The sequence below is a fragment of the Haliaeetus leucocephalus genome, unplaced genomic scaffold, assembly GCF_000737465.1.
Source record: "Haliaeetus leucocephalus isolate CR32 unplaced genomic scaffold, Haliaeetus_leucocephalus-4.0 Scaffold0, whole genome shotgun sequence".
NCBI classification, from domain to species: Eukaryota; Metazoa; Chordata; class Aves; order Accipitriformes; family Accipitridae; genus Haliaeetus; species Haliaeetus leucocephalus.
In genome coordinates, this window is record NW_010972436.1 from 415,022 (window position 1) to 441,452 (window position 26,431).

Consider the following 26,431-nt stretch of genomic DNA (forward strand, 5'->3'; position numbering starts at 1 on the left):
TGCGCCCCGAGGGGCCGCCCGAGGCCTTCGGCCCCACTGCCCCGCTGTACGGCCAGCCCGCCCGGCACCTCGCCACCAACAGCAAGACCGAGGTCACCGTCTGACAGCCGGCGCCATCAGGGGACCAGGGCTGTCCGCTCGCCTGAATGTCGCTGACGGCCTCCCCCCGGGCTGGCCCGCTGGAGCAAAGCATCGAGACGGATGGCCGTGGTGGGGGACGCACCGTCCTTCCTCTCCCGGGGATGGGGGCCGCTGGCTGCGCTCCACCGTCGAGGAGGCACTGTGGGCCTGACCGTCCCTCTCATCTGGGCAACAAGTTTCAGCCGTTCTCGGCCCTTCCCATGATAGAGGCTGAGCCGGGGGCACGTTGGCTGAGCAGCGCACTGCTCGGGGGACGGGGGCCGACGCTGGACAGACTACAGCTCCCAGGGATGGGGGGAAACATCCTGCTGGGGCCAGGCACCCCCGGGACCAGGTGGGGGAAGAGCAACGGACTCAAAGCATTGTCCTGGCACTGCCAGCAGAGTCCCAGCAGCCTCTTTCCCTCCCCAGCCTCCCTTTCCCCAATGCTCTAGCCTCCACCTTGTCAATAAACAATACATTAAACTGTACGGCCTGGGTATGGATTGGCTGGGGGACCCCACACTGCTCCCAAAACCCCAGCTCCTTCCCCCGGGCAGCGAAGCCCATTCCCACAGGGCCCGGGGAACCCCCCCAATGGGGGAAGTGGTGGGAACACAGCTTCCAGGGCCAATGGCAGACCCCTTGGAGCAGCTATGCGAAAACCAAACAGATCTCCTCTGTCTGAGGTTTAATGGTTCTGACAGTTTTACCAGGGGGAGCAGAGAAACAAAGAGATGGAGCGAAAGGACATTGTTCCGAGCAAGGTCAGGTAAAAGTTTTCCTCCCGTATAGATGCTCCTAAAATTGCAGGCTTCTGGCCCAGCTCTGCCTCCCTTGGCTCTGCTCGAGCCATCAGCCCCTTGGGTTGCTTCCAAAGGAGCACAGAGACACCACACGTGCTCCACCAAGGGACCATCTTCCGTTACCAGCCGTACAGCTCCATTTTCCAGGTTATCTGGACAAAGGACTGACAGCTTCCTGAGGTGCTTGCAGTGTTGGATGTCTCCGAAGGACATTTCAGGTTCACCTATGCTTAAGAGCAGCTGCTGGGTGGGATGGAGAGGGCTGAGAAAGAGGGCAGGCAGGAGGTGGTGGCAACATTTGCCTTTATTAGGTAACAGATGCTCAGGAGCCCTAGAACAGGGTTTTCAGACAGCAGATATGTTCCCCAGGGAACCTCCCCACCACCAGTTGCACCTCGTATCACAGAGCACCCCTACTCCAAACTCCATGTGGATAAATAGACTTTCTTCACATAATCCATAAAACAATTTCCTCCAACCCACAAAAAAAAGTTACAGTATATACACACACATATAAAAAAAGTTGTAGGGACAGATGGGCAGCAAATTTATAAACAGTGTAGAAAAAACAGGGCAAAGATCCCTTGCCCTGGAAGGGAGAGAAGTACCATCCGTGGGTGATGCTGTTAGCTACCAGGGTTTCAGCCCAGCAGCCTCCCACCCCCAGCCCAGCCTGTACTCCCTGCAGCCCATCCCCCAGGACTCGGTCCACCGTTAGTGACAAAGTGAAGCCTCAGCATCTCCCTTTTCCAATTACTAAAGCACAAAACTTCCCATGTGTTGGATGCAGATCTGGAGAAATGCAAAATAACTCTGAGGTTGTCACAGGTAAGGAGTTTCTGTATTTTAGGAAAAACCCATGAGCAGGAAGACAGTGTGAGAGCCACTTAAGAGGAAAAAAAGTAGGAGGGTGCGATCACACCACACCCCCCCCCACATAGGATCCCTGATAAGCTAGGAAACTTGGGATGGGCAATCCAAACCCCCCAAACCCAAGAGCTGTTCTGCACACTTGGGATCCCTGCTCAAAGCAGACGTGGCTGCCATCAGAGCATCCCCTATGCTGATCGAAGACAGGCAAGAGCATCCTCAGAGGATGAGCTCACCTCTGACTGGCAGCAGGAAGCAAGGGACCCCCCCCTGCCTGCCAGTGGGGCGAGCAGCACAGGCTGCCAGCCATCGCAGCTGGGTGTGCACCAGCTATTCCCCAAATAAAGCAGGGGAGAGAGGGAAGCATCTTCTGGTCCCTATGCTGTTGTTTGTGGCTATAGCCTAGGGCCGCTGGGAATGGGCTTTGCTGAGAGACAGGTTTCTCCTGGGCCCCGTTTCCAATTTGTTGAAGCCAGGCAACTCCAGGACTAGCACTATGTTCAATTCCCACAGCACATGAAATCCCCCTCCCAGATGCCAAAAGACCCCATGCAAAGTGAGGCAACAAGCCCCCATCTTTTTCCCCTCATTTTGGAAGGAGCTCAAGCTCTCATGCTCCTCTGCAAAAGCCAGATACATGTAGAAGCTTCTTGCAAAACAGTCTGAATTCTGATTTTGCAGGAATCAGGCTGTAAGGGATGACTGGGACAGGACAGGATTGGGCTGCTGCCCTTATGTAAATGCTTCTAGCTGCTGACACGGAGCACACGCCAGTTATGCACAGGGAGAAGCAGTGATGCCCGCCTGCCAAGGGCTGGTTTCCACATTTGCATGAGAGGGCAACTGCTTTGCACTTCTTTGGAGAGATGCAACAGGAAAGGCAGAGAGAAAGAGGGCAAACTGTTCCCTCCCTGTCCCCAATCCTCCTCCCCCTCTTGAAAAGTCACAGGCAATTCAACACCTGCAAGTCAAACTGCTCTGAATAGCAACGGTAACAGAGCTGGGAGACTCACACCCTGAACCAGTGCCTCCCAGTCCCTGGAGCTGCTCAGGAGCTGTTGAGCAGTTGGAGGGAAGGAGAAACACCTGAAGACAAGTTCTGGGACTGGGAGTTGAGTAAAATAAAAAACTGTTTCTAAAAAATTGTTTCTGCATCAACAACAAGGCACCAGAGCAGCATTCACCCTTCGTGCCGAGTGCAGGGTGCTGCACGTCCACCTCTGCTGCCTCCCAGCACTGGATGACCAGGGATGCCCCGGCCTTCTACGAGGCTCCGCTTGTTGTAGGCTGCCACAAACCCAGCCCCCTGCCAAAAACCAGAGGCAGCTATCACAGAAAGGAGGCGCATGAAGTGGAGAGGAAGGGAAATCTGCTGCATCGTTCCCTATGTTTTTGTAAAGCCACAAACACTCCTATAAAAAAACCTGTATAAAAACCGTAGAGAAATTTGCCAGGCAGTACTGGCCCCACGTAATACTCTCAGAGCACCTCTGTAAGTTGGGTCTAGGGGCCTTCAGTTTCCTGACACACAGCTCAAGGAAAGCTGGTGCCTTCCTCCCCCCCACCTTGGGAACAGCCCCAGAGCCCAGTAGCCCCATGGGGCAAGGCTTGAGCAGATCCTCTGTCCCCCCAAAGGTTCCTTTCCACAGAGATGTTTGGGAAGAGAACAAGAGGCCCCTGAGGACAGACACAGGGTGTGCCACTTCTCTATGCCTTGGGTTTGTGGGCTTCTCCCCCAGCAGGGATGGGGGCTCCAGGTTGGGGCAGCACTTCCCAACAGCCCCAGGCACAGTCGCAAAAACCACAACTAGACAGATTCCTGCTGCAGTGCCTGAGAACAAGCAAGGGGGCTAATAAAGCTAAACCTGGGGCAAGGTAAAAAAAACCCACAAAACCCAAAACCAAAACAAAACCGAAACCCTCCCTCCCTCTCCCACCCCATCGCGATCCCACCAGCACGGCCCTAACCTAGCACTTTTTTTTTTTTTTTTTCTTCCTTTTAAGCTCCAGAAGGGAAGTCTAGGCTGACAGTCAGCCAGGCTGTCTTTACATGAGTAGGCCCCACGCCAGCATTAGGAGGCGGCGATGGCCGTGCCCCCGCTCAGCTTGACAATCATCTGCTGGCAGTCGTTGCAGGAGCGCTTGTCCCCCACCTTCTCCAAGGTGCGGGCGGCCTCAGCCAGCAGCACCGCTCGCTGGCCCGGGGAGGAGAGGAAGGAGAGGGGGAGATGGCGGCAGGCCAACAGGATGGCTGTGGCTCGCTCCCTCTGGCCCGGCAGGGTGTCCAGTTCACCTGCATGCAAAGAGGAGGGAAAAAGCTCACAATGAAGCTACCACCTGCATGACAAAACCCCGCCATGCAGGGCCTCGACTAGCACCAGTTAGCACAGGCATCCCTGGCTGGCATCCCCCAGCTGTGCCAAGACTGAGGGGCTCCCTGCGGATCCCCAGGCAGCTGCTTTAGGCTGGCAGGGGAGAACAGTCTGAGCTGGAGTCAGGCAGGGACTGACGATCCTGTCTTCTACAGAGACAGTCCCTTTCACTTCACTTCCTAGGGCTCATCCCAGCACTGGCACACACATCTGCCCATTTCCTTAAACCCCCAAGGAATTTTATAACCAGCAGAATGTCTCTTGGCTCTCCCCCTTTAGGATTCCTGGCTTCTGCCTTTGCACTGACCACCCTGAACTCTGCCAAGCTTTGTGCATGCGTGGCTGTACAAAAACGCATGTTTTCTAGCCTGTTCGCCGACACCTCCAGCCAAGGGGTTGGCAGCTCGCATTAGCCGGCTTGTAGAGAGCACGGCAGAAGCATCACCATGAGCCGTAGGCTGATGGGAGCTCATTATCCTGAGCCTCAGACATGGGGAAGATGCTGTGCATGGCAGCCATGCCCCCCCACCTTGCCTGAGCGCTGCCCCCTCCCAGCCCCACAGGCAGCGGGTCGCTGCCAGGGCCCTGGAGCCCACCTTGCTTGCTGCTCTGGGGGGTGCGTCGCCTCAAGCTGTGCTCCAGCAGCTGGTGGGTGCGGGTAGGGCTGGCACCCGCCATCAGGCGCACTGTGGCCTCGTGGAGGAAGACCTGGAAGGGAAGGCGGGATGGGGGGGAGGAGGTGGGCTGGCAGGGCTTGCGCTGCGGCTGAACTCGCATCATCCCTCAGCCACCGCCATGTCAAGAGCGGAGCACTGACGGATTGACAACAACAGAGACCCACTTCCCTGCTTCTCCCTGATCTTCCCACCTGTCTCTGGGGAATTTGCAGGTCAGGGCAACTGCAAAAAGGGGGAAAAAGCTTTTGACACGTAACTAAGTGGCCTGGAAAGGGGGAAGAATGAGAGCAGGGAACAGGGCAGAAAACAGGACAGCAAACCCTGGCACTGTGGCCTAGGTGGACGTCTCACCCCAGGCTGCTAGTGCAGCGCTCTCACAACAGCATCAAACTTTGAAATCCAGAGTTTGGACAATACCAGGACAACGCTCTTGTCCAAGTATTAGACTACACTTCCTCCACAGAGGCTTAAAGCTAGATGGTCTAAACAGAACAGAAGCGGGGAAACCCCCCAAAGAAGCACCTGGTACTCTACAGGTGCAGAAGGTGTCTGACCCCCCAGCTACCTGCAGAGCCAACATGGCCAAGGAAGCCTCCTTCCACACTCCCTGGAGGGACTGACCAGGTCTGAAGCCATGTTAAAGGACAGGACACCATAGTATTTACTTGGCAATACAGCCCTGCTGATGGTTTTCTAGGCAGAAACTAAAGCAGGCACCTCCCCACACACACTGGGCTCCCATGGGAGCCCCCTTATCACCCACCAAGAGAAAGTATGGAAGTCGCTGGTGGCAGACCATCCCACCCCAGGTGTCCAAACTGCTCAAGCCCACACACACCCCATGTTTCCAAGGGCTGCTTCCCCATTGCCCCCCGGGAAGGGCTACAGCTAAGCTGAAGCAGGCAAAGGATGCAAGCCGTCACCTTGCGATAGGCGGGCCTGAAGCCATGGGCCAGCTTGCGCAGGCTGCCGAGGTCTCGCTGGAAGCCTGTCAGCTCGGGGGCCGAGGCATGGTAGGTCTCACCCAGGGCCTGGCTGGCATTCGCCTGCTTCTGCCACAGGCTGGTGCGGAGAGAGAGCAGCAAGTCACAGGCCAGCAGCTGGATCATCTGCAAGAGCCAGGGGGCCCAGGCACACATGCCAATTAACACAACCCATCAGGTGAGTAACAGGTCATTTGCTACACAGCTGCTGACACAGCAGCACCCCCAGCCCTCCCAGCCAAGTCGCCCCACCAAGACACACCAAAAGGCACAGGACTTTTGCCTTTTGCCCAGGCAGCATCCCTGGGGCTCGGCACCAAGAGGTCTAGCCTAAGGAACAAGTGCCAGGCTGTGCCCAAGGAGTGGCTGTCCCCTCCAGGAGGGATGGCATCTCCAAAGGCTGACACTGACCCCACTCCAGACAAGGCATGCCAAGGGGATATCACACCAGCAATGCCCCAGCTTTCTGCAAAGGCTTTCCTGCCCAAACAACGATATTAACTAATGGGAAAGAGCAAAGACAGCCTTGCTACCTGCAGAGGGGAGGAAAAAAAAAAAGGAAACAAACAACAAAAAAAGGCAGTCCTGACACAGCCCACAGCAGCTGCCCAAATCCCTTCTCCCCATCTGCTGCTGCCCCCCAGCACCACTCGCTGTCCTGGCTGTTCTTAGCAGACCCTACCCGTGCTGGCGAAGCGGCGAGTGCCTCTGTGCTGCACTGCAGAAACATTGCACAGTTACTGCCACAACATGCAATGCAACTACAATGCACGACAGCTGCCACCCAGGAGCGACAGAAGGGACCAGAACAGTGTCCCATACACCGTGAAGGGAAGCTCCAGCTCTAGGTAATCCTGGAAAGAAGAGAAACAAGCCCCATACAAACTCAGGAATAGCATGGCAGTCCCACTTCTGCAGTAGAGGGTTCAAACACTCATGAGTGCTGCCTGAAACAGAGCAGATTTGACTTAATGATGTCCTGCTTTACAGGTGTCAGCAACATCATTTGGAGGATGGAGATGGATGCTTTCCATGGGCCAAATTTGAAGTGGTCAAAGCACCAGAAGGGGGAGACAGCTACTGGCAGGAGAGGAGTGAGAGCTCAGCTATCTGAGATCAGGCCCAGGGAAACGATGTTGTACTTGCAGCTCTGCTCCTCCAGACAGCAGAGGCACAAAGATGTTAATGCCCTTTGCAAGGAAAGGGAGGAAGTTTCCCCTCTGCTCCCATGAGACAGAGGCTGGATGGAGAATGCAGATACAAGGAGGAAGTGATATACCTGCAGCAAGACCAACCTTACAACTAAGACAGACCATGTGTTATCCCGGGGCTTATAGCTCTTACATTGCTGAGGACAGTGCTGGAGACGCCGCTGCTCATGTTGACGCTGTTCCATAAGTGACTGCTGGCCCTCTCACAGTGACCCAGGGAGCTCTGCTGTCCATCTGCCTTCCCAGACAGTGAGGCCTGCATAGCTTTACAGACGTAGAAGGTGGCTTTCACTAGGGCATTCCTGAAAGAGAAAGAGAGCACTGCTTTCAAGTAGTACCATGTCATGCTGCCACAGGGCAGCCCCAGGAGCTGAGCTCAAGCAGCAACCAGCATCAGCTTTCACCCTCCCATCTTCAAAAGCAGAGATATTGTCATTTCTTAGACAGAAAAAAGATGGAAATTGTTCCTCACCTACACAGACTGCACAGAGAAATGGAAGGAAACTGGCAAAGATGCTTTAGTGCAAAAGAACCAAGATGATGACAGCAGCCTTTCCGTCAGTGCGTGAGTATTGTTTGATTTTGGAAGGCGGGAGGCTGTGCAATTAGAACAAAGCCAGAAGACATCCCTAAAGAAGCAATTCTGACACTTCCAGTCCACAGCTCTAATATCAGCCTGCAAGCCTTGACCTACACATGAACCAACCGCTGAGCACATTCACATGTCATGTTATTGTGTCCCAGAGCACAAGAGGCGTGCAACTCCAAAGCACAGGTCGGGGTAGCCCTACAGGACAGCGTTAGGGGAAGAGCCACCCCCGTTTAGAAGGAGCAAGTACGTGAAAGTCATACGAGGCCTACGCACTCTGACATCTCCAGGGATTTTGGCATGCGCTCCACTTCTGCAAAATGTGACCTCACAGCCGTGTCGTCCCCTCTGAGCCAACCGATCGCCATAGCCACCGCTGCTGACCACCATCTGCATACCACATCAGGGCCTGTGAAACAGAATCATAAGCTGCAGCCCAGGAGAGGACACCCAGCTCCCTCCCGCTCAGAGAAGCGAGCGGGTGTCACGTGCCCTTGCCAGTGCCTTCCACTGAGATCAATGCTAACGAGCCCAAATTGATCCCACGGGAATGCAGCCATCCAGGTAAACGCTGAGATGTGCTGTAGGAACACAGAGGAACTTGGCAGCAGGCAAACCCCCTACATCTGACTGCAAGCAGAATTTTGGATGCCAAGTTTGTATTTTGTCAACAGGAACTTACCCCATCTACTTATCTAGAAATCTGTTGACTTCCTTGTCAACAAGGCTCTCCACTCACCACCCCAAAATAACAACTCCACTCGTATACACTGTGCTTTGATACTAATCACCATCAAGCCAGTAAATCAGGTTACCTATGTAATTTTCTTCATCACTTAACATCCCCTCAAAAACTTTCCAAAGCTTACCTAGGGCCAAAGGACATATGCTCTGCTATTCTGACCTGCTTTTAAATTTCATGACAATATTGACCCAAGTATAGACTTCCCTTTATAGCAAAATATAATCCCTAGAAAAAGAAATACCTAGTTTTCCATCTATGTTTGCTCTATACATTTTAGGTATAGCACAGTTAGTCTGTGTCTAAAACTCCAGCAGCAGTCTGGTCACCTGCCAGGTGCTGCCTGTACCAACACCAAGCAAGATGAATACTCCAGCAGCCTGCTACCACCCAAGCCCAGATGAGCGCATGGCTCAGAGGGAGTCTACAGCTCTCATTGTCCCACTAAATATACACCAAGGGATCAAACCAAGCATGTCTCAATATATGCCTAGAGCTTGCCTACAGCAGGGGCCTCAGGTCTCTGGAGATTGAGGAATATGTGACAGCTGCTGTGAAATTGAGGTCAACCTGTATTTGGTACAATGGGTAATTAAGTGGAAAAAACCTTCCTGTACCTCAACTGCAACACTGCTATACTTGTTTATACGCTACACCCTTCCTCTTGCTTTGTATTGCCAGGAGCAAGCTCTCAGGTGAGGGCACGGGGTTCAGCTTGGAATATGCCCGGCAATACAAATAACAGCAGTCCCACCTGGGCATGCAGCATTACGATACACAGCCAAATTTACAAGCCTTCCCAACCACCCTCTTCCAGTCTGAGCTGCTGTACCACATTGTGGTGTGCTGCTGCTCAGCAATCAAGTCTCGCTCCAAGGACTGCATTTCTCCTTGCCTGCAGTTTGAGAGGTGGTGGGGAGAGAGGGAACTCGTATCAGCAGTAGTTCCTGCAGCTGGGAGAGCTTCGGTTCTGCAGACTTACCCAGGGCAGACTTGAGTACAGAATTGCTGGCAAAGGGCGGGGCTCCGCTCCCCATCGAGTCCAAGAAAGAGTTGAGCAATTTCAGGTACTCCATGGCACTGGAGAACTCGCTGAAACAAGAAGTAAGGCAGACCTTTGCTATGCTGTCAAACAGGAGATACCAAAGCCTGAAGGCATTTCTCATCAGTCACAAGGCATTTTTAAACGACATTGACCCATTAAGCCAGCAGAAAGTTCAAGCTCTACAAGTAACACAACACTGCCAGACTGAAGAGACTGCCCCGAGAGTGGAAGCACACAGACAGATGCTCAGGGAGAAGCAGCCTCACATCTCCCCGTGCAAGGAGACCAGCACAGAACTAGAGACGACCTGGGAGTCTCAGCTCAACTACAGTGATGCTGGACATGACATATGTTACAAGTTGATGACAGGCTCCTTTTCAATCACTGCCTCCAAAAGAGGCTGAACTACACTGCTGCGAGCGACTATTTGCATATAGGCAAATATGTATGAATGCAAGTGACAACACGTTCATAGCGTTGGTCAGAGAAAGTTGCATATGCAGCAATGATCTAATTTCCTGGGACATGCTACAAAGGAAGATCTTGAGCTCCTGCCCCTAGAGGGGGACAAAAAGGCTTGCTGTATTACTCAAGCTAGTCCTTCCCATGAGGAGACAGGACTCCCACAAGTATACTGACAGTCCACCTCACACAAATCCTGCTACCTTCTCTCATCATCAACAGCAGCATCTGATCACAAGCATTTGTATTGTGCAAGCAATTAGACAGAACTGCTGCTCATTCTCTGCAACGATGCTAGAAAACAGACATGATATTTTAAAAAAAAAAAAAAGGTTGAATGTGCAATATTTCCCCTACATAGGTAGGGGAACTGGGTTATCTTCCCACTTGAGGTTTTTACCCACACTTTTTGGGGACAGGATCCTTACAGAGCTTCCCATATATTTATGTACCATTTGCCTGGCACCAGCACATGTGGAGATCAACTAGAAACAGTGCAGAATTGCTGGCAAAGGCTGGGGGTCCGCTTCTTGTGGAGTCCAGGAAAGAGCTGGGCATGGGTGAATACAAAAAGTTGCTCCAACTCCCACCTATCAGTCCCTTTCATTTGGTCACAGAACTTAGAGGCAATGACAATTTTGGCCGACATCATCTCTCCCCCTCTTGCCACACGTCAGTTTGATTTTTCACTGCTGGTAAATGCAGCACTTGAGGAGAATACTCACGCACAAGGTAGCAAGCTGGTGGGGTCACTCTCTGAAATGCCAGACCTCCATGCTCTCAGAGCCCTGAACATATGTTCTGGCCTATAGAAGTGGTAGGTGCATGCTAATTTTAGTGCTCCTGAACATTAAACTTTGTCACAGCAGAGAAAGTGCCATCCATCCAGTCCAGGAATCAACCAGTACTATGCCAGCTGACACCAGAAATCCTTACCACACCTGGGTTCACCTGTGACTTCAGAGGTTTTAACATGAAGAGGCAGAGCTCGCCCTGCTAATAAGCTGTGGTGGTCAGATTTAACGTTGTCATTTCAAGTCTTTAATAAGGACTAACCACTCAATTTGCCCCAGAGCACTCAGTCAACAGTTATGAGCTCTGCCTCAGAGCCTGCAGCTGCAGTGAGCAGTTCCCAGCACAGCACACAAGCTTACCATGGCTCCTCCTCCTCTTGTCCCACTATCTCTTTCCTGGTCTGAGGCTTCACGAGTGAATCCACTGCTCGCTCTAGCAGGTTCTCACAAAACGCCTGATGAACTTGTGCAATAGGATCCGCTAGAGAGGAAGAAAAAAACCAAACCATTTCACTTGTATACTGTGATAGCCACCTCCCAATACAACCAAAAAGAAGACTCAAAATGCAGGAGCAAGAGGAAGAACAGCAGAGGGAAATTCTTGAGGAATTAATGCAAAGATTTCTAAAGACTAAGTTTTGAGGGCCTTTTTAATCCTTTAATCCATTTATAAAGCTGCAGCTCTTGGCCAAACATCCCTCTGGCACTTCAGCCACTCAGCAAAATAGTGATGACACCACTCTGAGCAGGATAAACCTTGGTCACCCCAAAGTCACCCCCGACATTCAGGGCCACATCCAGGTTGTGTTCCAGCATATAAAGACACAAGCAAGATGACACAGCACAGTATCCAAAGGGAACAGAACCAGCTCCTGCAGGCTGAGGAGACGTTTCTTAGCTCCACAGCCCCTCTCGCCCATCAAGACCACAAGCAGGGCACCCATACAAGAGCACACTCTCAAACAAGACACCTGCTTTTTCCCAGAGGTGCACAAACTGCCAAGCACTCGGGACAAAAGCGGCTCTCACCAGGGTTTCTTTGGGTGCAGTACAGGCTCTCTTTCGCAGCAGACTTCACCGTCCAGCTTCGCTCCACAAAAAACTTCTGTCCCAGGGGGTGGCACAGCCAACGCAATGAGTCAGGAATGGCACTCCGCTCCGAGCTGCACAGGCTTTGAGCCTGGCTTAGAAAGTAGCTCTGGGGAAAGGAGAGGCTAAGATTGAGAACAGCATCCAGGGAAAGAGACACACCACTGAGGACAAAGGTCATATCATAATTACAGCTCATATCATAATTGCAGGCCATAATGTAATTGTAGTGCTAGCAGATGCCCTGAGCTATGGCAATACCAGCTTGCAGGTCTTCCTAGAGCTCTGCTTGGAGGTGTGATAGGAGAGGAGACAACTCACCGCTAGGAAGCCAAGCTTGCCTCCACAGCGGGTTTTCAAGCCAACCGCGGCCGTCAGGTGGATTTCTGCCATTGTGCTGGGTGGGATCTTTTCTTCTGCGCACTCGGCCAGATTCACTGCACACAGGGCCATGTGCAAGCCCGAGTAAGCTGAGCTGGAGGGAAGTTTACCTGCACCAGGAGGGAAAGGAAAAGTGTTCAACTTTTAATGCAGTAATACCAGCTACTAAACACTACCATGATTTGCAGGGCTGCTATCCTAAAGAGACAATAAGAACCTGCTGACGTGAGTTTACAACATTGTATGCCTACTTTGTATTCAGACAACAGAACAACCATAACCGAGTGTTCCCTCCACAGATACCAAGGTTGGCATGCATCCACAGCTTCGCTTCTGTGAGAAAGCCCTGTGTAGCTAAACCAGTTAGGATAAAATCATCAGCAAATTTTGTCTTGCTATATTCATCACCATCTTAAAACCGAACTCCTTTGCAGTCCACACCTGTACCTACACAGATAATATTAAGGACAAGTACTTATCCCTGGTGGCATGGCTGCAATTCACACAGCATGATTAGGCAGAAGGAAGTTGAGCTTGGATTTCTGATGTGCTCAGAGCCTATTAACATTGCAAATTGGCTTGCCAAGGAAACGGCAAAAACAACCGTTCACAAGGAACATTCAAGCACTTCCTCAGTACATGTGCACACACCCAGGTTTTCAAAGCATATCAACACCAAGTGGCAATCTGCACTCTACAGATTCGGAAATTTAAATTCTTCCAGCAATTAACCCCAGCCCCTGCTTCCACATCACGTTCCCAAGTGATAGGGATGAAACAAGCCCTTAACAGCAGCAAAAAGGGACTGCATTCAATCAAACACCTGCTTGGGACAGACTCTCAGCCACCTCTGCAGACTCAGGAACACGTTACTCAAGACACTGCTGTTGCTTTGCTCATTCTTACGGAGCTCTTTTATTGCATGAACCTGTTGTGTTTTAGTAAGTGGCTCCTAGAATTTGTCAGGCTCATTCCCAACAGCAGCCCTCGCAGAGGAGGGAGGCCGTAGTGCTCTGCCTGTATCCCCCAGGATTGGCTCTGAGCCTCCTCATTTGGCAAAACGAGGACAGCAGATCTGCCACCTCAGCTCCTACCTGTTATGTGGAGCTGATGGAGCTTATGATATGCTAGAGCTGCATCCCGAGCGCTGGTCTTGGCCTCGTCCTCAAAGCCTGCAGTGGCCTCCCTTGCCCGCCACTGGTGAGAAGTCCTCTTCAGCAGCCACCGCACCAGCGCCAGCTTCTGCAGGCTATAGCGGATCACGTTCCAGGACAGGCTGCAGGCCAAGTCCAGGCGGGAAGCCGGTAGCGCTCGGCCGAGTACCGACAGGCAAGTCTGCAGGTTTGACGCAGCTGCAGCAAAATCCCCCTGCAAATAACATGACAAAAGGTTTGACGACCAAAAGCACCATCACAGAGACGCTTTGGGATCTCCTTGGCATTGGGAGGAAGACAAACTGATGTGCAAGCTAGGACAAGATCTTTAGCTGAGGGAAGTCAACATAGTCCCAGTAAACATGAAGGCAATTTACACCAGCTTCAAATCTGGCCCTACACGTCTCTTTGCACACGTGGCTCCGATCCTGCACTGCCTGCGAGACATCGGCACTAGGCGAAAGGAACTTCCTGCCTTCTCAAACAACCTAGAGGTTTCAGGGTCCCCATATCAAAAGCCAAATGCTGCCTCAACAATGGAGAGGACTTCCAAGAGGCTGGAGGACAGCAGACATACAGACACAGCAGAGGCCAGATTATGGACAAAACCCAAGACCTTGCCAACAGAGATTGCTACAAGATGCAGCAGCAAGGAACAAGGATAGAAGTTAAGAGCCTCCTCCAGTGCTGATGTCCATGCGTCACTAATTTAGGCTGAGGGAGGAGGGCAATCCACTCAAGACAGCCTAGCACCGGCTTCTCTGAAATCAGACAGGATAATCCCCTCGAGTAATACCATGCTCTTGCAAGTGCCAAGCCACTGCCTCACTAGGCTGCATCCCCCCCCAGAAGATGCATTTGATGCAAAACAACAAGTCAACTTTACCCGTGCCAAATCCAGGTCCGCTTGCTTGCGATGCCTCCAGAACGTGACCGATGACCTTGAGTGCAGCCGGGTCACTGGCTCTCCATGCACAAGGAGCTTTACGAACACGCTCAGTACAATCACTCCATTCACGAGCCACAGGATCAGTGTGGGCATCATCCAGCCGAACCAGCTACCCGCATCTGCGATGGACATCCCAAAAGGAAAGTTAAAAGTTAATCTGGACACCAAAAGCCTAGCAACAGGATGAGCACAGACCCAGAAATATATCTTGCTATGCTTGCCACATGTGGTATCAACTTTTGCAAAGACTACATTTTAATCAGGAAACACCTGTATCAACAGCTCTTCATCCAAACTCCAAGCCACAACATTCCCAACTAAATCAAAATAGTTATTTTTACAAAACTGATCTATAAAAAAATACATGAGTCAGCACTTGGTTTTCACTGAGTACCTTGTATTCTGATTTTTCTATCGGATACACCCATGGGTACACTCAATACTTCAGTGTCATTTTCTGGTCTTAATTAAGTTTACAAAGCAACTCTGAGGAAGCATATTTACCAGTCAGGGAAATGACAGCATGCCTACAGAATGCCCTGCCCTCCCCTAAGCTGCTGTACTCTAAACTGTAAATATTATGGAATAAGTGTATCGAACAAGCCAGTTGCAAGACCCTACAGCAACAGTGTTTCTGAAGTAACTCTTCACCTATTACTTATTACTAAGTTACAAAAATCAGTTACCTTAAAAACAAATATAAAGTGACCATGCCTCTAAGACTGGTGAGGACAGGAGGACGTCCCTTACCCTGAACTCCTTTTCAAGGGTCTATCCCAAGAGCTCAGGCTGCTGGGCTACAAACGGGTGCCCCCTCTACCTCACCACACTGAGTAACAGCTGGTTTTGCACAAGAACGCTGGATGTGCATGTAAACTGGAACCGTGTCCAAGCACTCTGGGCTGGCTCTCCTTCCACGCCCAGCCCTGCAGTTACTACCCCTCCCCAACCATTAAACAAAGGTCGTACAACTCCCTGAACACACAAAACCATCCTACTGGATCACACCCACAGTCCACCTTGTGACCTGCAGCAGCCACAGCTGCAGATGATTTTTAGGGAGATCACGTGTAAACCTGGCCACTTTCTGTGGTCCAAACTACTCTAGTTGTTACCTGACTCAATGGTCAGCACGTTCCTGCCAGAGCCGTGGCGCACCAGGCTGTCAGACTCCGGCGTTCCTCGGGCATCCAGGAGGGATGTCAGAGGATTGAAGGAAAGGCAAAGGAACGTGAGAGCACAGAGGAGTATTCGAGAGCGATCCACCATACCAAGGGCCACGGGAGGAGAGTCGGGCTCATCTTTAACCTTCAAAGGAAGAGGAGTGGAGAGAAAAGTAAGAGGAGAAAAAAAAAACCTGCTTACCATTCTGTAGAATAAAACCACATTCTGCCAGGGGAGGTGTAGGGAAGGAGAAACAGAAGACATTTTAAAATTTGCTTTGAAGATCAAGATCAGCAAGAATGCCAGTGAAGCTTTCCCTAGCTTAGTAAGATAAGGCTGAAGTATTTGAGTGCCTCCACCTTCCTTCTGTTCCCAGTCATTTCAGTTATCATTAACTGGATTCCTGGTTTATGCTAGGATTAACCTTTGCTGCCCTTACTCTTTTGAGGATCTCCCGGAAGACCCATTTCTTCTGTGATATCCACAGAACAAACCTGTCAGCCGAAGACAGCTAACAGCCTTCTGTTGCTGTGGTTACTTACGGTCTCATTAACCACAGCTGATGTCATCATCCATTTCCAAGTTCTCCTGCTTTATTCACTGGACATGCATATCCCTGGAAAGCCAGGGGCTCTTTGGGTCATAAACATACACTGTAAGTCCACAGAGACTCTACAGGGGCTGAAGGCCACGTACAGTTCTTCTAGCAGCTGGGGTATGGCTCAGATAATACAGCTCAGGAAGTAGTCTCAATAGTTTAAGAAAAAACGCAACACACCCATGCACCTTCCTCATCCTTACAAAGGATCTCTGACCCCTACAGATCTGCTTGCCAGACATCTGCGGGTTCCACTCTTGAGAATTAGGAGAATTTAAATTCTGGCCCTTACGTACCCCTGAAGTAGATGCCTTCAATTTGACAGCTGAAGTCACAAATACCTTTGCATCATCAAGGAGTGGGCTTCCTGGCTCTGAATCAATGGAATAGGGAGAGAAGCCAGCCTGGGATCCTGAGTCAGAGGCTGGAGGAGACATCAGCAGCACGTTCTGGTTGAAGTCATCTATCTTCAGATCCACATCGTTGTCAACCAGACTGCTTAGGTCAATGCCCTTCAACAGCTCTGCAAAAATCAGAGTGCACTATGTACATGCTTCTCGATCCTGCACCCTGCCAGTGTCACTCAGGTTGGCTCTGTCACCTGGAGTAACACTGGCCACTATCGATGCCACGTGCGTGTTACCTACCTCTGTCAAGGATAACAAACTGCAAGAGGCATCCTACGTTCCTGCTGACTGCCTCCCCCCTGCCGCACAGCCTCCACAACTTACTGTTTTTTTGGTTAGCCAGCTTCAGAACCATGTTCTCCTGCCTCAGCTTATGGTTGGCCTGCTGCAGGTATTTAATGTAATCAATGGCTTTCCTCAGGACTCCAGACTTGTGCATCTGTGAGGAATTAAGACATACAGAAAGCAGTTTGTTTGAAGAGTGTCAAAGGGTCACTCCTGCTTGTAGGGATACCACAACCCATTGTATCGTGCAGCAGCAGAAAGAAAAGTGTGTAAAGGACCACTCAGCAGCTGCAAAGACACCAACAGTGGGGCATGCTCTGTGGGCAAGGTATCAGACTTTGAAAGACACACAAGGACTGGGGTCTCTCAAAGATCTTATAAAAATAGTACAATGGAAACAGATTAACGTCCAAATTACAACAGAGTTCACATCTGGGTTTCAGCCAGAAATAGTCCTTTGGAAGTACCATAGTTTTGAAATGAAGTGGCTCTCTTCTGGGATGGAACAAGCTGCTGTCTGTTAACCATCATTCACTGTTTAATTCCTAGATAAGTGGTGCTCTCCTTGCCTCACTCCCTTGGCCATCCCCATGAAAACACTTGCTTCCAAGTTTAGCTTGTAAACACAAGCCCAAAGTACTATGAAGCCACTGCACATGTAAGCTTCCAATTCCACCCAGCAATAGGAGGTGACTTCACTAGTGCACGTATTTGTACAGACCATGCAAGGTATCAAGAATACTACTCCCTGCTCTGCCAGCATGAGGTAAAGTGAATAGGACAACCCTGAACACATGGTGCGAGAAAGCTTCTAATACTTGAGCAAGCACATACTTTAGATACACAACTCAGTATCTAAAGGAAACAAATTGGAAAGCTCTGTAAACCCTCAGCCCTCCTGCAGTCACATGGAAAAGGAAACTTAAATTAAGCAAGCTCTGGTTTGGCAGTTATCAAAACATCCCCTTGGATATTCTACCTAGAGGGCCTATTTAAGTTAGACCTAAGAACAAACGCATAAGGTATAGCTTATTTTCAAGAAACAGTACCACTAGCATAGTAAAATAAACATTTTACACGTGACTCTTCCTGAGTACAATTATCAAGCTTTCCATCGCACAAGTGTTTCTCACCAGTCTTATGCCAATACACACGTGCACACTACTAACAGTCATATGTACTCAACTAATTCATTTGGTAGAGCAACAAGCACTTGAAGAGAAAGTGTTTATGATGCTAGATTTGCTCTTATTCCACATCTTTACCTTGGCATCTGTCCCCATGACAAGGTCCTTCAGCTCAATGATCTTGTCATTTATGGATGACCGGTAACGCTTTTCAATGATGTTGTGAGTTGTTCTCCTCTCTCCTTCTTTAGGTGGTTCTGGTTGCTTGACACCCCCAGGAACTTGTTTGATAGGCACCTTTTCTTGTCCCACCATCACTGGCATTGTGGTCAAAATGGTCCCATTGCTCCCAACAAGGGTCTACAAAGACCATGTGTAACAAGCATCACGAGCAATCAGCCAATTTAGATAAGGTTTATGATGGTAAAAGAAAAAGGAATAAACAAAAAAAGCATCAGGAAAAGTTTGTACAGGTCAGAAAAGAAGATATGCCAGTTCCTCCTGTCTTCCTTAGCTGGCACGAGCATTGGCACAGCAGCACAGGAAGAATCTGCCACCCTGCCTCCCACACTGGTCACCATGGAGTAAGAACATCTCTTGTTCTCCAAGAGCACCAACACTCTTCTGCCAATACCATGCTCTGTTCATCCACTAAATAGAGGAACGGACCAAGGCTCCTCCTTGCTCCTACAATCCTTATGCCCCAAGTGGCCAAATCCACCTTTTCTGTGGACAAATAAAGTCACATCATCAACAGGCAATGCTGCTTCCAAACTGGTAATGGCAATGGTAGAAAGGACCCAACTATGGAAAAAAACAAACCTTGGCTTGAGCAATGCAGTTGATCTGAATTCAATTAAATGGAAAAAAATAGCTCCATAAGCTATAAAAATGCCTTAAGATTAGGAACTAAGGCAATGAGTGATATACACTGGCATGAAATGCTCCAACTTGGGCATCTAGATTTAGGACAGACCACCTACACCAAATTAAAGCAGTACCTACTCTGCAATAAAAGATGATGAATCCCACAGAACAGTTGCAAAGAGGGGCTTCTAGGACAGTGGGAGTAAAGAAAGCTTAGACTGCTTAACCCAGCAAAACAAGAATAAGAAGGGTACACATGTTCTCTGAAGTACACCAAGGATCAGAGAAGTGGTTATAGAGAGGAAGAGTTATTTCTGTCAAAAGACAGGCTAGCATAAATGAGAATAAACTAGCCATGAGCAACTTCAGGAACAATTTCGACTCTGAAATAGTCTTTTATTTACGGATTGCATCTCAGACGGACACAATCACATAAACCTCACCTCTGTGTGAAAACGTCACCTAAAAGCAAGCAGGCTAAAATCTTCAACTAACCTGGCTGCTAACAAGTACGTAAGAAGCCTACCATGCTATGCAAAAGAAGTCAAAACTTAAGTCCAGACTTGCAAGTTTATCTCCCCCAGTAAATATCTGAACAGAGATATCTGTTCAGAATGTACAAGATCGTAATAAACGCGTCTTTGGGGCCACAAGTTTCTCAGAGTTGATAAGAAGTGGAGGCCATGAAGCACAGCTGCCACCTCCAATGCATGTACTGAATCCTCACTGCAAATGCCCCCCGAAAAGTAGCTTAATTAGTTTTCACATTCAACATACTGCTATTAGACACTACTGAGGGGGAAAAGAAAGTTCCACAGGTATTCCGAGTGAGCTAGCTTTCAGTTTCAAGTACCTTCCAGAGGTTAAAAACTGGATGGAATTTTTAGGTCATATTCCTCTCCTTGTAATACCAAAAAAAGGTAAACAGAAACATGCCCTTGGTCTTTGCTTGCTGGCCATGGGAGGCTGCCAAAAAAGTACAATCTGTGTGTTTAGCCTTGGCAGAAACAGGGCATTACTCACTGCGGACGTGTCTAGAGCAGCCCTCAAACCCCCTCCCATTCGCACCACTGCAGAATACTAAAGCCCAAATCTCTTCCTCGCGTTAAGAGGAAAGGACGTCAGTGAGGAGCAGGAAGGAAGAACGTCATCCGTGTGGTACCTGCAGAGCTGTGGTCTGAATGGGAGCAGCGAGTGCTGTCAGCGCTGGGTTCTGTACTGCAGCCATAACGGGATTACCGTCCGCTTTCAGGGTTGTCAAGACAAGGGAGTCCGTTTTTATGATCTGAGGTTGGACCAGAACCTAGGTGGAAGAGAGTTACAGGTGAAGGGGAGAGCAGGCACGTATTTCTCTGATGATTTCCGTAGCCAGACATAAGCGATGACAGAGTTGTAACTTTACATCTCAGTGGATGGCAAAAGAGCAGGGCGAGTATTTCTTTCACCTTGTGCCCTGCATCACCTGAATGGTTTTTGTGGGCCCCGGATGCAAACTCTGACCATGAGACAGTCTGAACAGCACTGGAGGGAGGGGAGCAGAGGAACCACCAGGACATTGGTTTCCAAATCAGTCACCAGAGGTAAACGAGTATGTCAAAACACAAAAGAGCTGATGGAAAAGCTCCCTTCCCCTCTCCAATTACACCTATAATTAGCTCGCTACATTAACTGGTTGAGTACTCCGAGTCTAATGTGGCTAGGACAGCCTGCTTTGGCAGATACCTATAGTAGCTTCCCCCCCTCCAATTTCACCACAAGGATCTGTACCATGAATATCAAGCAGATCAAAACCAACTGTAAGTTATTTTGCCATAACACAGCTTGCTCTTATTTTTTGAAATACCTTGTTGACTCTCAAACAGAGAGCACTACAGATGGCACAGTACAACTGAAGCAGAGCAACCTTGTCATATTGAGAGAGTCCCCTAGCCATAAACATTTTTATATAATACAAAGACACACAAGATTTTCACTCTTGTGTATGTTTTAAAACAAAATCACATGACACTGTAGCAGGAAAAAGATCAAAGAAACTGTGGCAGAAGAATTGGAAGAAAACATTCCAGTATCAGCTGGCCCTTATAAGACATGGTAGAGATGGTGGACTTGCAAAGAAGCAGGCAAAAGTCAAAGAAAGCTTGTTCAAGTAAGGTTTCAAATCCAGTTTGACAGCACCAAGTTACAAAAATATTTTAGACCAAGCTTAGTTATGCAGCTGTTTTAGTGAAAACTGTTTCTGAACATTGCCCACTACTTGAAGTCACGTCACAGCTCACAACAGGGACTCTCACACATGACTTCCATGAAGTAAAATGCTTCTGGAACACAGGCTGACTAGAAATACCTCTCAGGGAAGACTTGCCTTTCCCCTGGCAAGCCAAGAGACCAGACCCTCAAAAGCAATTTCTTCTTCTGCCGGATCCCTGGATCACTCCACATTTTTACTTACTGGAACTTGCTGGACCTGTGGTGCAGCAACCGTCTGGACCGTGGCTGGTGTTAATGTCTGGATGGTGCCGTTGGCAGCCTGCGTCAGCACTCGCTGGGCCTGCACAGTCTGCACTTGCTGCTGGATGGTAACCGGCTGAACCTGGGAGGATGTCACCAGGCTCTGGACTTGAGGCTGGAGAACTGAAAAGCAGAAGAGATGTCAGGAATAGTCCAGAGACACAGGTCTCTGTTCCGGAGCCTGCAGATGCTCCTAGCTTGACTCCTTCCCAGAGCTTCTCAGTAGGCAGCACTCATCTAACACATCCCACACGTTGGGAAGATTCCAGTTCCTTTGGTGCCTCATGCAAGAGGACACTGCACCTAGAATAGCAGCTTTCCAGGAGGCACAGAGGATCAGCTAAGAGAACAAAGTCAAAAACCTTTGGTCTGATAGCACAGGACTCATGACTTCAGCGACATTACGCAGGACACCCAACCAGCAGCTGCCCACTCCTGTTGAGCTTGGTGGGCCCTAGGATCCTATCTATCATGTAAGGAATCAACACCTGCTGAAGAGGATCAAGACAACTGGCATTCACAAAGGAAGATCCAGTCATCATTAAATATCCCTAGAAGTGTCTCTGCTCAACACAAGTACTGCACTCAAGAGTTTGGTAGTTAAAAGGCACCTTCATTCCGGACTGCCACGTGGGACAGACTGGAGCTTCAGGGCTGGATCTGCCTCCTGCACCCATCAGTGGGAGGACAGGCTTGCCAACAACCATTTTTTAGACGTGCTTTTCTCAAGCCTCCTGAGAGCCATAGGAGAAAAGGCCGTAACAGAGGAGAGCAGCAAGACAACTATTGCTGGAAGTAACACAAAAAGACTTAAGATTTCATTTATGATGGTTTCTCGTGCTCCCCCAACTCCAAAGCAACGTAGGCAGAAGGGATGCCACACAGGCAGCACCATAAGAAAAGGATCGTCAGGCTTGTCGTGGCTGAGGATGCTTTTGGAGTTTGAACACCGACACCATTTATTGTGAGTGCACCAGGCACACCAGTAGCCTGAGCACCCCAAAATGGCAAGCGCACCAGGCACACCCATAGCCCGAGCACCCCAAAATGGCGAGCGCACCAGGCACACCAGTAGCCTGAGCACCCCAAAATGGCGAGCGCACCAGGCACACCCATAGCCTGAGCACCCCAAAATGTCGAGCTTGCCAGGCACACCCATAGCCCAAGCACCCCAACCGCTACCTTGGAAACTCGTGGCTGCGTTCTGGTAGATCAGCGGCTGCTGGATAATCCTGGTCTGGGGAGCAGAGCTGAATGTCGGTGTAATCATCACGGCCTGCTGCTGGAGCTGCGGCTGGAGCGGGGGCCGGGGCTGAAGGAGCGGGGCCGACCGCGGAGGGGCCGGTGGTGCTGCCTGTGCCCCTTTGACCGGCAGGCTCTGGAGCTGGGGGGAGGCGGGGGGCGGCGGGAAGGGCTGGAGCTGCACCTGGCTGTACGGCCGCTGCAACTGCGGTTCCAGGGTCCCACCGCTGCTGCCACCGCTGCCGCTGCCCTGGAAGGTGCCACACAGGTGATCCGAAAACAGATCCGGAAAGTCTCCCGCCTGGTTACTGACGAACTGCAGCATCTCTGTAAAACAGAGGAAAATGCGTTCAATGCCGCTTTATTGCCCATACGCTTTGAGGCCCGCCGTTATGTCAGGACTCGAAGAACGGTGTGCGTGCACAGAAGGGAGCTCTGGGTCCTTCAAAACCTCCAGAGAACATACCACACCAACCTAACACCTCCAGAAAGAAACCAAGAGGTGGCCGGCAGTGGGGCACTGCTGCCGCTGTTCGGGGGAAAGGCAGGACTCTCCGACAACACTTTCCCAGGCTACAGGGTCCGAGCACAGACTAGAACTTAAAGCCATCTCCAATACATCTAAAACATTAGAGTCTTGTTCCATCACTGCTTTGGTCTAGTCCTTGCAGAAGGAAGAAACCAAGCACCTCCGCAATTCCAGCACTAACCGTTCTCCCACCCAACTTCTAGGGTGCTTTCAAGCCCCCTGTCCCTCCTGCCCCACTGAATTATCTGGAAAATGAAGAAATGGGATAAGCATTCACCTTAACTTTGCTGTATTTTCAAACATACTGGAAATTGGGGAAAAAACACTAGGCGAAACAACACTTTATAGAACTGTAGCGGGAGAAATCCATGCATGTGCTTAAACCACCAGAATAACTTTTTGCTGTTGTTTTTTTTGCCTATTGATCCCCTGCCTGCAATCACTGCACAGCAGTTTCTCTCCATCCCACCTTCTCCAGGATTTTATCAGCCCACATCACGAGGCTCCTACCACAACGCTATAGCTCTCCCTCACAGAGGAAAAAGTTTCACAACCAAGAGATCATTGTTCATAAGTGAAGCTTCCTTTTCCTTCTAATCCAACTTAATGCAATTATGCATCCTAAGCTACCTGAACACTTCCCCTGATCCGTGTGTGGGCGGTGGCATGAGGAGTCAGACATCCTTTCCCATCCCAGGATCTGCCCATGCTGCTCTGGCTCTTCCACAGCTTTCTGAAAATAGGAAGAAAGGGAGGGGACCCACAAACATAATGGAGAGTTTATAACTAAATAATAAATCTGGGTTTAGAAAGTAGAAAATAGATTTCTGATTTATAGGAAAAAATATGGCAAAGGGCCCCTTACACCAGGAGCTTTCTCGTCCACAAACCTGAAGGACGTTGCTGCTGTGGTTTATGAAGGGGGTTCAAAGAAGCAAATTTTTCACAAAATGTTTCCGTGGAAATTGTCCCAGCAATAAGAGGGCTATTAATTTGCTTCTCCAAAATGCTACCCACACACATTATCCCATTCATTTGTCTGACACTCCTGAGACAGAGCAAAGGGATCGTCCCCCAAGCCTCTTGCTCCCTCAACAAATGTTTTGCCGTATTTCTATATTTCTACAATACTACTCTCCTTCCCCTCCGACAGCAATCACTCCGCATCCTTATACACATTTAAGCATTGCCCACGACCATTGCTCTTCAGAGCTTAAGTCTGTTGGATGGAGGTGTGCCCTCCTGACCTATTTACAACCTGACACTAAGTGGGGACACGTGGTTCCCCCGGCACGGAGTGCTGGCGGCCCTCCGGGACTGGCCGGACCAAACCTTTGTCTCCAATTTTAACTAGAAGAATGAAAGTTTTTTTTTATGCAATGCCTCAGTAAACTTTCATAAAACATTCCCAGAGCAAGGAGGGCTGTTTAAAGATTAACACTTCTGCATAACATCTAGATGTACATTAAGCAGCTTTTCACCCTCCAACCGACCGCAGCTAAGACCATCCCAAATAACCCTCAACGTGATAAACTTGATAATCCAACTACGTACTTCTCAAACTTTTCATTTGATGGCACTGCTATTTCACTATCAGCACTACTACTATAAACACATATCGGACAAGGTTTGCTCTGGAAGAGTAAATTCCAGTGCGAGAGCCAAATTTCAAGTACTGTGTTTTAAAGAACATTGTGTTCAACACCGCAGATTTAATATCTTATTAAAAAAACTACTCTTGCTTTCACAAGTTAAATCACATCCTTATCACAGACATAACTTTGACTACATGCAAAAGGTCTAAAGATTAATTTTAAAGAATTAGACTGCCAGGGGATCAAACCCACCTCTTTTAAAGTGCCCAAGAGCTTTCCTAGTAGCAACACAAGAAAAATGAAAAGCAGGAGAGACAGCAACGTCCAAAATCCAAATCTCTGCCTTTTAAAACACCTTCACCCACACAGAGAACAGAGTGTCCACACTGACTGTTAGGAAGCTCGGGTGCTTTTGGAGGACAGCTATGGGTGCTAAACGCATCACCGCCAGATCACCCGCACCCTCTGCGCCAAAGAGGTCTCGGCCCCTAATGCAGAGCAAGATGTTTCTGCAGAAAACCATCCCAGCCCAACCCAAGGCTAACCAACACCAAGGAGGTGTTACAAAACCAAGCCCACCGACAACTTCTGCTGTTCTCACGCACCCAGCGCCTGAATACCTGGCCGAGAGGCAAGGGCTGGGCTTTGGCTGCCTCTCCCAGGTGGTGGCTCGGCTCTGCCGCACGCTCCTGGAGACGCCGTGCTTTGAGAAACGGAAAGCGGTAGAGATCCCAACCTTGACGGAAACAACCTCTCTGCCCCAAACCCAGACCTGCTTCGTACCCGCGACCGACTCAGGCCTCGCTCTCCGGCGTTATCCAGCGGCCCCCCGCCAGCGCGAAGGTGCCCGTGTCCAGCAGAGGAGTTTGTGCCGGGGCAGTAGGCAGAGCCAGAAGCCTTCGGCTCAGCGCTGAGACCCCCCCCACCTGGAGCACGACCCCGGTGAATGCCGACATCCCAGAGCAGTCGCCACATCTGCCTGACCGACCGGCATCGTCCCTCCTCCACCGCTGAAGCCGTGCAGCCAGCGGTGAGGGTCCCTCAGCCTGAACGGGAGAGGAACGCCGAGACCTGCCAACAAGATGACTTAGAAACCAAACCAAAACCCTTGCAGAACTTCCAACCCTGAGCTGAACCCATGTCAGAGCACAACAAAAGCAGGGTTGTCGTACGTTCCCCCCCCTCCTGCCAGAAAATCCAGCCCAGGAGCTGGGGAGGAAGGTGAAGCTCTTTCTCCAAAGTTACTCATCGCTCTGAATCACACCTCCCCGGGCACACTGCAGTTCAGAGCCGGCTCCAGGTTCATCGGGATTCATCTCTGTTTCCGTATGGATCCCAAGAAATCATTACGAGGTGCCAAAACAAGAGCAAACATCACCTTTGATTTGCACCAGCAGCTTTATGAGAGATAGCTAAGCCCCTTACATTCACATAAGGTATAGTCTTCTTTTACATGCGATAAAGAAAAAAAAGGGGGCTATGAATTTTGCTCCTAGGTACACTGCAAATCAATCGCAATTATAAGCTTAACAGCACTCGTTTAACTTTATCCCCCTTAGCAAGATAATTTTTATCTTGCTAAACAAGAACGCTTTAGGCATCACCCCCCCAGAGCCGAGCCCTGTTCGGGATTACAGCCGAGCAGAGCGGGGCAGGCCAGCCAGGTCCCCGTCACTGGCCGACGGCAGAGCTCATCCAGAAATTGTATTTTTAAAGGCTTTTTCAGGAGCTGTTTGGGAAGCACTAAAGGTGGCGTCACACGTGGGTGCTTCCTTTTGTCGCACTTGGGTGGAAAACGGGGATTTTCTCGTGGGTCTGAGCTCTGGCATCGATGTGAAGTTTTAGGATGACACGGGGGGGGGGGG

The 26,431-nt window shown here is 50.0% G+C and overlaps 2 protein-coding genes across 2 annotated transcripts in view; one reads left to right on the forward strand and one right to left on the reverse strand.

The window, feature by feature from the left end:
• Nucleotides 1-104, forward strand: part of SHISA8 (shisa family member 8) — a 9,607-nt gene extending 9,503 nt beyond the window's left edge. The window contains exon 5 of the mRNA XM_010562298.1: nt 12-104. Within this exon, the coding sequence (XP_010560600.1) occupies nt 12-104 (93 nt within the window). The remainder of the gene's footprint in view (nt 1-11) is intronic.
• Nucleotides 105-3,792: 3,688 nt separating this feature from the next.
• On the reverse strand, nt 3,793-22,767 carry SREBF2 (sterol regulatory element binding transcription factor 2). The gene is made up of 18 exons (XM_010580132.1): nt 22,383-22,767; nt 21,142-21,323; nt 19,855-19,995; nt 17,964-18,185; nt 16,738-16,852; nt 16,348-16,529; nt 15,360-15,552; nt 14,182-14,363; nt 13,236-13,509; nt 12,082-12,251; nt 11,701-11,869; nt 11,032-11,152; nt 9,353-9,462; nt 7,905-8,037; nt 7,173-7,341; nt 5,769-5,954; nt 4,765-4,876; nt 3,793-4,089 (listed from the first exon to the last, which is right to left on the reverse strand). The coding sequence occupies exons 1-18, from the start codon at nt 22,765-22,767 to the stop codon at nt 3,869-3,871; spliced, it is 3,267 nt and encodes a 1,088-aa protein (XP_010578434.1). The 3' UTR covers nt 3,793-3,868.
• Nucleotides 22,768-26,431: the final 3,664 nt, after the last annotated feature.